This window comes from Solanum verrucosum, unplaced genomic scaffold, assembly GCF_900185275.1.
Source record: "Solanum verrucosum unplaced genomic scaffold, falcon-dt-bn FXZP01000103.1, whole genome shotgun sequence".
NCBI lineage: Eukaryota > Viridiplantae > Streptophyta > Magnoliopsida > Solanales > Solanaceae > Solanum > Solanum verrucosum.
Window position 1 is genome coordinate 6,823,484 of NW_026020048.1, and position 13,533 is coordinate 6,837,016.

The 13,533-nt window shown below is 33.1% G+C and overlaps 2 protein-coding genes across 3 annotated transcripts; one reads left to right on the forward strand and one right to left on the reverse strand.

Moving 5' to 3' along the window:
• The first annotated feature begins 276 nt into the window (after window positions 1–276).
• On the forward strand, window positions 277–2,168 carry LOC125822527 (tubby-like F-box protein 5). The gene is made up of 4 exons (XM_049501935.1): window positions 277–630; window positions 731–818; window positions 1,050–1,179; window positions 1,278–2,168. The coding sequence occupies exons 1-4, from the start codon at window positions 292–294 to the stop codon at window positions 1,951–1,953; spliced, it is 1,233 nt and encodes a 410-aa protein (XP_049357892.1). The 5' UTR covers window positions 277–291; the 3' UTR covers window positions 1,954–2,168.
• Window positions 2,169–4,125: 1,957 nt separating this feature from the next.
• On the reverse strand, window positions 4,126–9,117 carry LOC125822198 (U-box domain-containing protein 5). 2 transcript variants are annotated; one of them, XM_049501579.1, is made up of 6 exons: window positions 8,961–9,117; window positions 8,012–8,074; window positions 7,267–7,452; window positions 6,768–6,875; window positions 5,254–6,353; window positions 4,126–4,885 (listed from the first exon to the last, which is right to left on the reverse strand). In XM_049501579.1, the coding sequence occupies exons 2-6, from the start codon at window positions 8,063–8,065 to the stop codon at window positions 4,126–4,128; spliced, it is 2,208 nt and encodes a 735-aa protein (XP_049357536.1). In that variant the 5' UTR covers window positions 8,066–8,074; window positions 8,961–9,117. The 2 variants fall into 2 exon arrangements, with proteins under 2 accessions (XP_049357536.1, XP_049357537.1); XM_049501580.1 differs by having other exon boundaries at window positions 8,012–8,077.
• Between the last annotated feature and the right edge of the window lie 4,416 nt (window positions 9,118–13,533).

The following is a 13,533-nucleotide window of genomic DNA, read 5'->3' on the forward strand; positions in this document are numbered from 1 at the left end:
GCGGGATCTCAGAATTCCGAATTTGAGTGCTTTGAAACTTTGGATAGGCTTGAAATGACATAAAGCACCTGTTCTGACATTCTTGTAGATCTTTTTTTTTTTCTCCCTCACCAAAGCTATTGATTTTGATGAAAACATTTGTAGTTTGTCTTAAAAGACGTATTTTGAATTGAAATTAAATGGGTCCGAGTTGAACCAGACTTGATTAATGTTATGGTTTGAAGGTGAAAATGTTCTAATTGATTTACTCTTCCATTTGAAGGAAAGGTGTAGTTGATGTGATTGATAGAAATGTCTTTGAAGAGCATTGTTCGTGAGATGAAAGATGGTATAGGGAATATATCAAGGAGGGGAACAGAAAGAAAGCATTGGAGCAACAGAACCCGGTCACATATAGTCCCTGATGTGGCCCTTTCTGATCCAATTGAACAAGGACAATGGGCAAATTTACCACCTGAACTTCTTTTGGATATCATCCGCAGGGTTGAAGAGAGTGAGGCATCATGGCCTGCTCGATCCGCCCTTCTCTTTTGTGCATCTGTTTGCAAATCATGGAGGGAAATTACCAAGGAGATTGTTAAGACTCCTGAGGAATGTGGTAGGCTTACCTTTCCCATTTCACTGAAACAGGTAATCACCTTAATCTGTTTCACTTTCCTTTCTATGTCTATTTTTTATGTTGATTGATATTAAAAGATAGTATCTTTTATTGTTTCCATGTTTAAACCAGCCGGGTCCCCGTGAATCCCCAATCCAGTGCTTTATTAAACGGGACAGAGCTAATTCAGTTTATCGTCTCTACTTTGGCATGACTCCATGTAAGTAATATCGTCTGCCTATCCTGTTTGTCCTGTAAAGATTTTAAGATCCATCTTTAATGGGGAACTTGCACTTAAGCTGATGTATTGTATCTTACAATCAAATTAGTACACCAGATCGGAAATTCAGCACCTTTTATAACTTCTACTGATGTTTGTGGTCTATCTTTTTCATCGGAAATTCTTCCAAGTCAATGAAAGATGCATAACTGATATTTTACTTCACGACAGCTGAGGATGAGAGGGATAAACTATTGTTGTCTGCCAAAAAAATCAGAAGGGCGACAAGCACAGACTTTGTGATATCATTTGTTGCAGATGATTTTTCTCGAGCTAGCAATATGTATGCCGGTAAACTGAGGCAAGTTCAATCAAATTTCCAATTATATTTAAATTAGCAGGAGGCAAAGAAAAGCTTCTACTTTCCATTTTAATAATGTTTGAAAACAATTTGACCAGATCTAACTTTCTTGGGACCAAGTTCTCTATACATGATTGCCAACCTCCAAGTGATGCAGCCATTCAACAACCTGGTCGTCTCAGTCGGAGATTTCACGCAAAACAAGTTTCTCCAAGAGTACCTGCGTGCAACTATAGAGTAGCTACCATTTCGTATGAACTCAATGTTCTTCGTACAAGAGGACCTAGGAGAATGCATTCTGCCATGCACTCTATCCCCTTGTCTTCAATCCAGGAGGGTGGCAGTGCTCCAACACCTAAATCATTCCCACAATCTTTTGATGAGAAGTCATTTTCTGGACCACTCGCAATAGCAAAGGAGTCAGCCATGGATATCAGCTCCTCTGGCATTTCAAGGTCAGCAGTGACAGCGACAGCGACTTCTCAACAGCTGCTTGTGCTAAAAAACAAGGCTCCTAGGTGGCATGAACAATTGCAGTGCTGGTGCTTAAATTTTAAAGGCCGTGTTACGGTGGCTTCTGTGAAAAATTTTCAGCTAGTGGCAGCAGTTGATCCATCTCACAATATACCAGTCGCAGAACAAGAAAAAGTAATTTTACAGTTTGGAAAAATTGGAAAAGACATCTTCACCATGGACTACCGCTATCCACTTTCTGCTTTCCAAGCTTTTGCAATCTGCTTAAGCAGCTTTGACACGAAACCAGCCTGTGAATGATTTCATGCAGATTGCAAATCAAGATAAGCTCCCTTTCTTCTCTTTGGTTGCTTCGTAATTCTCCAAATTCAAGTAGAATCCCTGAGAAAGAAAGTTCTCAACGCATGGCCCTTTGTATAAATGAGAATATTCGTTGTGCCAGTTTCTCCAATAGCATTCTCATGTTTACTGTTTCTTTGTACTAATATTATCCTTAAATCTTTTAAATTTGTTAATTCAGCTTTTTGCCACGTAAATTGAGTAAATTTTCGTTGATCTATAGAGCCACTTTCATGCGCTTTAGTGATTATGATCCATACAATCCCTTTCCAATGTTTTTTCATGAGCATAAGTTCTCAGTCTAGATCCTTGAGTTGCTACCTTTCAAAGCTGCATTTGTACTCTGAAAGACACCAATTTTTCAGTACTTCAATGACTAATCTTGGTCATCATAATCAATTATCTTGCTCTTACCATTCGTTCAAATTATTCATCTAGTTTATAACACTATCAATCCCTTTGCATATATATCACTATTTACAACTAAGTTTTCCCTAGGTTGTGGAAGCTATACGTCAAATGTCTCGTTTAACTAAGTTTCCCTAGCTGTTTCTTGTTGGAAGTGTAATAGTCCCTTGGAAATTTCAGATTGTTTGTGTTGAATTGGTATCTGGTTGAAGCTGATGTTTTGGACCGGTCACTTCCACCTAGATATACATAGTAGAGAGTTGGGTAACTTTGTCTGTCCCAAAGCTCTTTATAAATAATAATATTTGGCAATTCTTAAACACGTTATCTTTGTTTCACGATGATCTCAAAGTCTTTTTTTTTTTTTTTTTTTTTTAACATCTCGAAGTTCTTTGACAATAGACATATTAGACCAGCAAATATATATTATATACTTAACTTCTTGAATCACGTGAAAGTTACTATGTCAAGGGAGAGGAGAACTTACGCAATTTACCAGTCTACCTGTTATGTCCATTTAAATCTGCAATTTTATGCCTAAGTGCATGTACATAGATTGTGGTCACCTTGTTTGAGTTACAACATTTTAGATCCAGAAACCTTGGTGAAAACAAAAATGTCTTTTTATACATGATTTTTTCTTATATCCTCGTATTAAAAATACCATAAAACTGTTTTTTAAGGTCAAAAAGCTTTTTTGAAATAAATATTTCTTTGTCCAACAAAACAAATAAAAACAAGCAAATTTCACATGTTGTGTTGTATTTGAATTATGTATGTATTGAGGTTTGAGGAGAAGGGAATAAACAAAAAAGAGAAATTTCCTTGCCATTACTAGGAATGCAATAAGATTACTTTTAAATAAGATAGAGCCAAAACAAAAAGAGGACTAAATACAAACAAGTATAGCACACCAAGAAATTCCCAATTATTATTAGTCAATTTCCAGAACTAACTCGCTCGTCAAAATTGAACAAAATAGAAATCTAGACACATACATTTTATAATGCAAAGTTGGAGTTGGAAAAAAAAGAAGAGAAAGGTAGAATGGCGGAAAACATATGTTCCTACCTATTTTTTGGAGAAATTATTATGGGGTAGGAAATAAAACTCTTATTGAAGTGACCAGTCAATTGAGCAACTAAGATACAAACGTAATCAGTGTGATATGTTTGCAAATCTTATTAATAATGATGGTGTCCAAGTCTAAGTAATAAACAATGCCAAGTCGAAAAATGACCATAATGCTTTACTAATTTAACATAATAAAATTACTTATACAAGAATGATGATCTCCTTGTTTCAACCTTTCCCAAAATAGGCTATACCATAAGGCATAAGTCAATGAAACGATAATAAAAAACTTAAGGAAGAAACAGAGTAATTGTTAAAACTTGAGAAGATGAGGGAACTAGAGGACACAGATGGATATTCATTCATCTTGTGTCCTAACAACTCCCAACTTTTTAATCAAAAAATGACATCTCTTTGAAAAGTTTATCATATTTGTACATACAAAATACACTATACACCTGAATATGTTGTCCTGTGAAATGTTGAATCAATTAAATACAAACAAAAACTATAATTACACTTTCTATCCCAAGCAGCTATAACAATATGAATCCTTAGTGTCTATGCCTCTCCCTAACAAAAACTAGATGAACCTGTGAAATTATACACATCCTACCATGCAAAAATGTATCTTACTATCTTCAAACCGCATTACTTTCTATTTATCCTAGGCGAACTACGTTTCGAGAAAAATTTCCCAAAAATTCCTGTTCCTTGGGAACGAGATTTCGGTTGAGTAAAGTCAGTGGTAGGGGGTTGGGGTTTAGGAATGTAGACTTCCGGTTCGTAAGATTCTCCAGTATCACTAAATTCTCCCTTCAGCAGTCTCAACAACTCCAAAGCCATTGCCTTTGCTTTGTTGTTTCCATTAATAGATACAGAGACAAGTTCAGGGATGACACCTTCTTCCATTACCAGTTGACAATATTGAACCCGTTGTAGGCATAAAGAAAGAAGAAAATCCACAGCATGTTCCTGGTCCTTGCGATTGTCACGTTCGAGCAGTTTCACAACTGCTGCAATGCATCCATCAGTTTCAGCTATAGCAATTCTAGCATCTTCTTTGTTGCACAAATTATGCAAAATGATGACACAATTTCTTGCGAGCGCTGTATCCTCAAGAAAAGGAACCAATTTAGGAACCAACTCTGAAGGTGCAATCAAGGAACCAATTTTGCTACTTCCTGACATGTTACATAATATTTTGATGGCTGGTTCCTGCAATTCTCTACTGTGGGCATCAAGGATCTCCAGGAGAGTAGGTAGTGCACCAGACATGGTAATTTTATGGTGACAGTTTTGGTGGCGGGACAACACTTCGAATATAGCAACAGCTTCCTTAGAAACCACCGAACCAAGCAATGAGGTCAAAAGAGCAAATGCGTCATCGTTCAAGTATGGCAAACTGCTTCTGAGACGAAGGAACCATACAAGGATCAGTATGTGGAAGCAGAATAAGATAGAAGATCTCACTTTCTAGTATTTCAAAAAGGCCCAGAAGCATTAAACACCGAGGGTATCAAGATAATTAATTGAAATTCAAATTGGATTTTGAGTTAAAAAAAATAAGACGTTCACATTTCATCAGAAAAAGTAACTACTTGAAAGGGATTTCAAAATTTTGTTGCATGGATTTCTTAGCAGAGATTTTGTTAGAATAATTTGTTGCCACAGAGGTTCTTTGAGCAGTTACCCTTTTACTAATCCGCTGAGGTGGGGGACTCGATCTACGATAAAGAATCAGACACTGAGAGAGAGAGAGAGAGAGAGCAGGTTTACCCGCATTCGTCTAGAACTGCTAATAATGACTGACATCCCAATAATTGAGCATCCTGATCATTACATTTATGTGCATCTTTCAAGAATCTGAAAAGTTTTTGAATAAAATTGTCCGATGACATCCAATTGCTAGCTTCACCGTTTTGTGTCAACATGTTTCTGATATTTCCAACCAAGTTGCATTGAGACTCCCAAGAAAGTGAACTAAGCCTCGTTAAACGCTCCAGTTCCATTTCATGTATGCTTTCACGAGATTGACCTTTATGAAAGTCATTTGAAATCTTAGAATGCGAAGCATGTGATGCAAAACTAGCATCTGAAGTTCCCAGTGATAAATTGCTGAAGTCTATATTTATAGATAGATCCATCATTGAACTGCTCAAGCTAGCAATTGAAGTGGAAGATGATTCCCATGAGTGACCTACTGTTGCTTGTACACTGGGATCAACAACGCTGACCCCATGTGCTGCAGTCCACCTTGATATAAGGTCCTTCATTGAGTTATTTGGGGTTGACGACAAATGGACCAATTTCCTTCTAGTTTTTGGACATGTATCATTACCTTGAGCAAACCATTTTTCAATCCAAAATCTTTCATATGTTTGTCCAGAAGCAATGACAACAGGATCATACATTAGTCTTGATGATAAAGGACATTTGAACTCATCCGGAAGTCGAGAGCCGTTGAAGATATCTCTTTGAGCATCATTATGATTACATTTCAGACGAGATTCCACTTCATATTCAAGGGAGTCCTCATGCTGCAGAGATCCATTCTCTGTGTGCTCTGCCACGATAGATTTGCCATTTTTGTTGAGACGACTCAGAAAGAACAATAAGATTTTCCTTTTTGGTGGATCACCCTCCCCAATTTTCTCCAGTTGTTTTTTGATGGATCTTTTCTCTATCAAAAGATCTTTTGGAGATGTGATACGCAGGCTCCGCATAGCAATTTGAATAGCCTCAAAGACATGTTCTTCCCCTGAATGAGTTGTAGACGTATACTGATGAAGTAGCTTGCTCAATACCTTCCCTGCCTCCTCTTCAGATGGGTCCAAGCTGAATATCCCAGCCCCCAGGTCAGCAACCAGTTGTGATATCTGCAGCCAATAATGTCATTGAAGTGCATTGCCAGAGCCATCGAACAGAAACAGAAACCAACCAGGTAGAGAAAGGGAAAGAAAGAAAAAAAGAATCCACAGTTTAAGAGTGATCCTTCTTCTTCTCTTTCATTGAAAAGAAAAGCTTTGAAGTTAATTATGAAGGAAATAAATTGGACGAGCGCGCAGGATCAAAAAAACAAAAAGCTCTGGCAACAGTAAATGGATAGCCTGATGTAATCGTCATTTAGTTTAACACAACAAAGTTATTTTCGATTAAAACAGCATGCACTCTGGCTTGGATGTAGAATTAATAATCAGGACACACCAACAATGTCTTTGCCATCAAGATGGACAGAAAAAGAAAGCAAATAAACACAGATAAATCTCTAAAACGGAAATTTTCTGACTCACCTGTGTAGCCAACATTACAGGAACCATATTCTGCACACAGCTCAAGCTTTGCTCAAGCAATTTTTTTGATTTGTTGCATCTTGAAAGTATAACATTTCCAGTTAGTGCCTGAAAATATGGTGCTAATTTTTATTAAGACTAATTTTCCGTTGTATGAATGAACACATTAATTATCCGAACAGGTAGATTAATAACACAAAGAAGGATTGCACTTGCAGCATTTACAATTTTACACTTAATTGCATGATCTTCAAGTGTGCTAGTAGTTGAAACTCTTTGGATCTTCCCTCCCTTCCTATGATATATAGAAATGTAATAAAAAAAATACACTGGAAAACCCCTACAGATGTTGACGATCAATGAAATGCCAGCCACTAGCCAAATATTATACACTCTTTTCAACTAATTTCTGAAGCAAGGAATCTTCTGTTAATGGGATATGTATTTAATTAAACAAATAGACAGAACTAGTTCTGTAGGATTGAGTAAAGATGCATACCAAGTATAGTTTACTGGATTCACTACAATGCTGAAGAATGTCCTTGGCTTTGTCAAGTGCTCTGGTTAACTGGCAAAGTATCTGTATTCCAGGGTTGGATCCAGGACGGGCTTCTTCAATTGCTGGAAGCAACATTGCAACTCCAGTAACAAATTTAATTAGTTCCATGCACATTAGACGATGCACCTGTAATCATCATCCAATAGAGGATATCTTTAGTCATAGAAAGGCTTGTATGGCTAAAAATAAATAGCACAATGGGACTCGATAATGACAAGGAAACCATGAAATTTGACAGGTACATAATCCATGAACAAAACTTAGCAATCTGCAACCTCGTAAGAACAAAATTTAAACCAGAATAATGCTGCAAAGAGGTAACCACTTTAAATTTCAGATTTAAATTAGCATCCTCACTGAAGATTCATTCCAAGAGTTAAATAACTCTTTTATAGTTCACCAGGAGCCAGAGCTGACTCATGCAAAACTCCATTACCAGAAAACATCTTTTTCCATTCTCTTTTTATACGGCAAAAGGACTAGTGACTATTACTCCTCCTTAATGTGAAGGCACCAAGATTAAGAGGAGTGTTGCTCTAGAGATGGGTGAGATCCGGAATTTTTGACACATCTCATTTGTGATTAATAGAATGACTTGAGAGTAAATTGCCTTAATTAAACAAAGTGTGGAGATAATATCAGGAGCTAAAGAAGAGAACGGATGGAAGAGCACAGATTTATATACCTTAATGTCACGAGGAGATGGTATCCCAGCAACTGAAGCAGCATCACTCCCCATAAGGAAATTCTGTTACAGAAGAGCAGAAAACTTACTTTGTAAATTTTAGTAATAAATACTAGTATCAGCCAGTCAGAATATAACAGAGAAGAAAACAAGACATGAAAATCCATATGAACGAAGGACAAATTCAACAGAAATAGAAATGTTTCCAAAAAAAATAAAATTATTTAGGCATACAACTACGCAATGATTCTATATCAGGATTCATGGCTTCATTAGCATAAATTGACAGCAAGAGCTTTGTGTTTACGCTCTTAAGTTTCTGATGAACAACAACCTATATAATCACGCAATCAAAAGTGGTGCTCTCTCTAAAGCATTTAGATGAAACAGTCACACAATTCAATAAGGTATCAGAGCTAGCAAGAGTTCTTGGGTTTAAATCTCACGGCCACCCAAAGAGCAAAAAACTATTTCCACATAAAAAGAATCAGGCCCACACATGACATAGCCTAATTAAGTAAACACAAGAACAGTCAAGTCACACAATTCAAAAAACAGATTTGTCATACAACAACATGATGGTTGAGCACCATGTATCATGTTCAGTTAAAGGTGAGAAAATCTATACACAAATCCATAAAGAATGAAAATTCTACTAATAAAACCATTATATCTCAGGTTTTAAATCCGTACGAATACTCAATTTCTCCTCTCTCTTCAACTTTCAAAATAATCAAGAAACACAAAAACATACACATCCACAGATGCATAACTACATCTGTTTTCATTCACAACCCTTTTCACAGACTAACTCAAGAAATAAGAAAGTTGACATTGAAAAGCCAAAAAGAACAAACATTACTTAACAAGCAATTCAGAATTTCTTTTGGTATCCATAGCTGATAGCACCAAAACCTAAACAAATAGGTAAGATGCAGAGTATCCATACCTAGGGGAGAGTAACAAAGAACCCCTCTCTGCTTAAGATGAAAACTCAAATTCTGTATAGTTCCAATTGTTTCTTTACAGTTCCAGCAACAAAAAACTGAAGTCCAGTTTCAAAAACCTCATCAAATTCCCAGCAAAAGCGAATACTAATCCCAATTCTACACGAGGATAAATGGTCAAAAAAGAAACTTTCTTTCTTTTTTACCCAAACAAAATAATACCCAATTCTTTCTCCTCAAGACTGGAAAAACATCCTCATATTCGCAATTATTTGGTTTTGATAACCAAAACATTAATTAAAGCTACAATCTTTACACCTTTGACGAACCTCAGAAACAATAATTCAACTGAATATATGATAATTATGGTTGTAGAAGCAGGCGTGGAAGATTTTCTTGAATATATGAGAGAGCTCAATTTTGTCAAGAGTCAACACATAATAATACTAGTCTCAAAACTCCAAAGAAGACCGCACTAAGCATAGAGATGCAATTTTTAACCTTTGTCTAGTCGTCAATCAACCCCACACAACTACCATTGTTTTTTAAATATTAACTACCTAAAACTGTTCAGTAAGGGATGTTTCGTTTATAGTGACAAATTATAATGTACGGTGTGTTTTAGTAAAGCTAATAATACAAAGATATTATATGATGAAGAATATTGTGTAATTTGTTATGTGATGAATTCGGAATTCTCTTATTTAATAAAGTGCATTTTGACTTTAGATACTCTTATCAAGTAGTACAAAAAATATTTTTTATCTCATATTAAATTATGTATAATTTCTGTAATTGGTTTTTAAAAGTTATGAAGTAGTATTAGTGGACATCTGGACAGGAATTAAGTTATATTTGAAAAGTAATAGTTAAAGTTGAAAATCATATTTGAAGAAGAAATTATGATTTAACATACGTTTCACCCGAAAATAAAATTAATTTTGTGAAAATAATAAGAGGATTTTATATGAAACTAATTTCTCTTATATTCTAACCAAACAACCCTCATATTTTAAGGAATATAGTAGAATTGGTCAAATGTTATAAATATATTACTACTGACAAAAGCAAAAGGGTAGAAGAAGTAATAATTAAGTAATGGAAAAGGCAGAGCAGCCAACAGGGAGTGTTCTTTCAAGATAAAGACACAGGTCATTTTCTAGTCCTCGTTTCAATTTATTGTGTAATTTTAATTTGTCAAGAAATTTTAAAAACTAAAGAGAATTTTAAAATTTTGTGATATTAATGAAAAGATACATAAAACGTATCAATTGTTTCTTTGAGCTTGATTTTTCACTTGGTAATAAAATTTCCCCAGTCATATATTATATATATATAGTTGAAATTGAAAAATTATTTAAAAAATATTTTCTTAAACAAATAAAATAAAAAGTGCTACAAACAAATTGAAACTCCTCCGTCTCATTATATGGTCACCGTTTGAGTTGATACGGTTACTAATAAAAAAATTGAAATTTATAGTCTAAAATAATTCTTAGATACTTGTGGTTTATATATCATTAAATTAAATTATAAAAAAATATTCTAAAATTAAATTCTTCTAATTATATTCTTTTTAAAAGAGTGAACATGAAAAAATATCACAAAAAATGGGACGAGAGTGGAAGTATTTAGCTTGTTCCATTAGCCAATCGCCTAAGTTGCCTATAAAGTTAAACCTCGTTTGCCATTCGCTGTCGTTTGAACCTTTAAAAGAGGAAATAGTGATGTGACCACTGGGCCCTCTTGATGCTTAAAGGCCCAGCCAAATAATTACAAGGACCATGAGATATCTTTCCAAATCGTAGGCCCCCGCTACCAGCTGTATCTTTTGTCTTCTTTGACATATACATGTATATTTTTTTCTCGGTAAATTACATAAATCTCATAGTTTTAATATGAAATTACAATCTATTTCTAATAAGTTTCTAATTACATTAATTCCTTAAAAAATAACAAAAATGGATACAATAATATGTAGCTCGGATACATTAAATGGTGTCTCGGATACATTAATATGTAGCTCGAATACATTAAAAAATAGTTCGGATACATAATATGTAGCTCGAATACATTAAATACTGGCTCGGATACATTAAAAACTAGCTCGGATACATAATATGAGCTCAAATACTTTAAATATTGGCTTGGATACATTAATATGCAGCTCGGATACATCAAATAAATAAGGGATTTTGGAGATTTTAAAAAGTAATAGGGGATAATGGAAATAAGTGAAACAAAATGTGTGTATTTCTGTAATTTGTCCTATTTTATATATATATATATATATATATATATATATATATATATATATATTGAAATTAATGTAATATTTTATCTTTTATTAATAAAGAAGATAAATAATTAAATAAATCTATGATCTTCACAAATAACATTTTAAGAAGGTTCTATTTTAGATTATGTCAGCGATTTGCTAAGCAAGCTAAATTTGTTCACTAAAAAATAAAATAATTCATTCAACTATTTTTAAAGGTAAACTTTAGCCTACCAACTTTGACAATATAATTTAAAAAATGGTCTTACAAAGCAAATTCATATAGTCCAATAAAATTGACGCTTTTTTCTTTGGTTTTTTGGAGCAAAAACATATTTCCTTTCCTTTTGTCACTTATAGATTAGTTTAATCATTCTTTTTTTTAAAAAAAAAACATAGATTACTTTATCTCGTTGAAAATAATAATCATTACTTTATCTACTTCAGATATTTCTATTCACTTACATATAGGGGAGTAAGTTTTTTTTTTTTTTTTTTAAATAGTAAGAAATTATTAAGGGTAGGAAAAAGGGAAAATAAGAGACAAAAGTTAACATAATCGAACAATTAAGCTACTATGATTTTTCCAATAAAACTTCATCATCTCTCTGTAATTAATTATTTCTTTATAAAAACACAAGTCATAGCTTTCTTTTATTTTGTCGGTGTATTTACTATGACTGCTTATTGGACGGATAATTTCGCTTAATGATTTAGCCAATTTTTAATAACTCAATACTAATAAGTCAATTTTATAATTTGCTTATCAATTACAATTTAATTTTGAAAGCCCTTAAGATTTATCATTTCTTAATATTTTTCATTTTTCTAAAGTGGCGGAAAGAAAAAAAGAAAAGGATAGGATTAATACTTTATTGTTAATTTGTTTTTTCTGTTTAGTTTTATTGTTGGAGGGATAGACTTTGACTACGACAAATCACAAAAGTGTGGTCACTGACTTTGTCAAGAGTAATTTGGGTGGAGATTATGATTTGTGGGCAAAAATTACTCCCGCGTTTTATATTAAGGGGTCGTTTGGTACAAAGGTTAATAACACAGAGATTAGTAGAGATTAGTAGTGTAGAAATTAGTAATGTAGAGTTTATTTTTATCAAGTGTTTGATTCATTATTTCTTACCTCATATTGTGTTTGAATTAAAATTCTATAAAAGCTTCTTTCCAATTATACCCTTGAATAATTAGGTAATTGGGTCAAGGTAGATAATTGCCGGACAAAATTATTTTTTATGGCCTTCTAACTAGCTATGAGAAGAACAATTTTGTTATCATGTTTGCTATTTTTTCACTTGAATTATTTGAGGATAAATAATTGTCATCTTAATAAATTGATCACTCACAAAATGTCATTTTTCAATTTAAAAAAGATAAACTATCTACTTTTAAAATCAAAAAGACGGTCAACAATGGTAAAATTGAATAAACCATCTAACATTTACACATAAAAATTGCAGGTTGTAGTTTTAATATGTATGTATGTTTTAAAATCTTCAACATACAAATAATTAGAAAACCACACAAATATATATATAAATATATATACACACACATTCAATTAAGATCACAAGCGTCATATACTCACATTTCAAATTTGTATTGAATTTATTTAGTAACAAACAATTCTCTCTAAATGTTTTGTAAGCTAATTTATTTAAATAAATTTACTAGTACAAATATAAATTATAAAATCAAGAAAATAATTAAAATGATTTGAGGGATATTTTTGTCTTTACATAGGCTTATCCCATGGTATTATATCTTATGTATTACTAATACCTCCAAATGGTATTATTAGTAATACATAGACTCAAATTCCTATTAAATATAGTATTAAATAATACCTTACCTAATACATGGATTATTTCTTCTAATGCGGTTTACCAAACGACCCCTAATTGTTTTATGCTTATCAAAAGTCAATTAAATTAACTTATAAAGCTAAATTAGATTAAATTGATTTTATATTTTAAGGTATAATTAAAGTATTTAAAAACTAACAAACTAGTGTTCTCTGATTAATTGGAAACATCATTTTCCTTATTTTAAGAAATTTGTTTTCTTAAATAAAATACTTATTGAAAATTTTGACCAATCAATCATGGTAAAATAAAAAAATAAAAAAAATTTCCTACACACCCTCAAAAGAAAAAACTTACGTACTATAAAAATTGCTTCATCCGTTTCAATTTAGGTGAGACATTTTGTTATTCGAGGTCAAAGAGTTTAAGTTTGATTGAGAATGCGCATGAAATCTTTATTTTTAAAAAATGAAATCTATA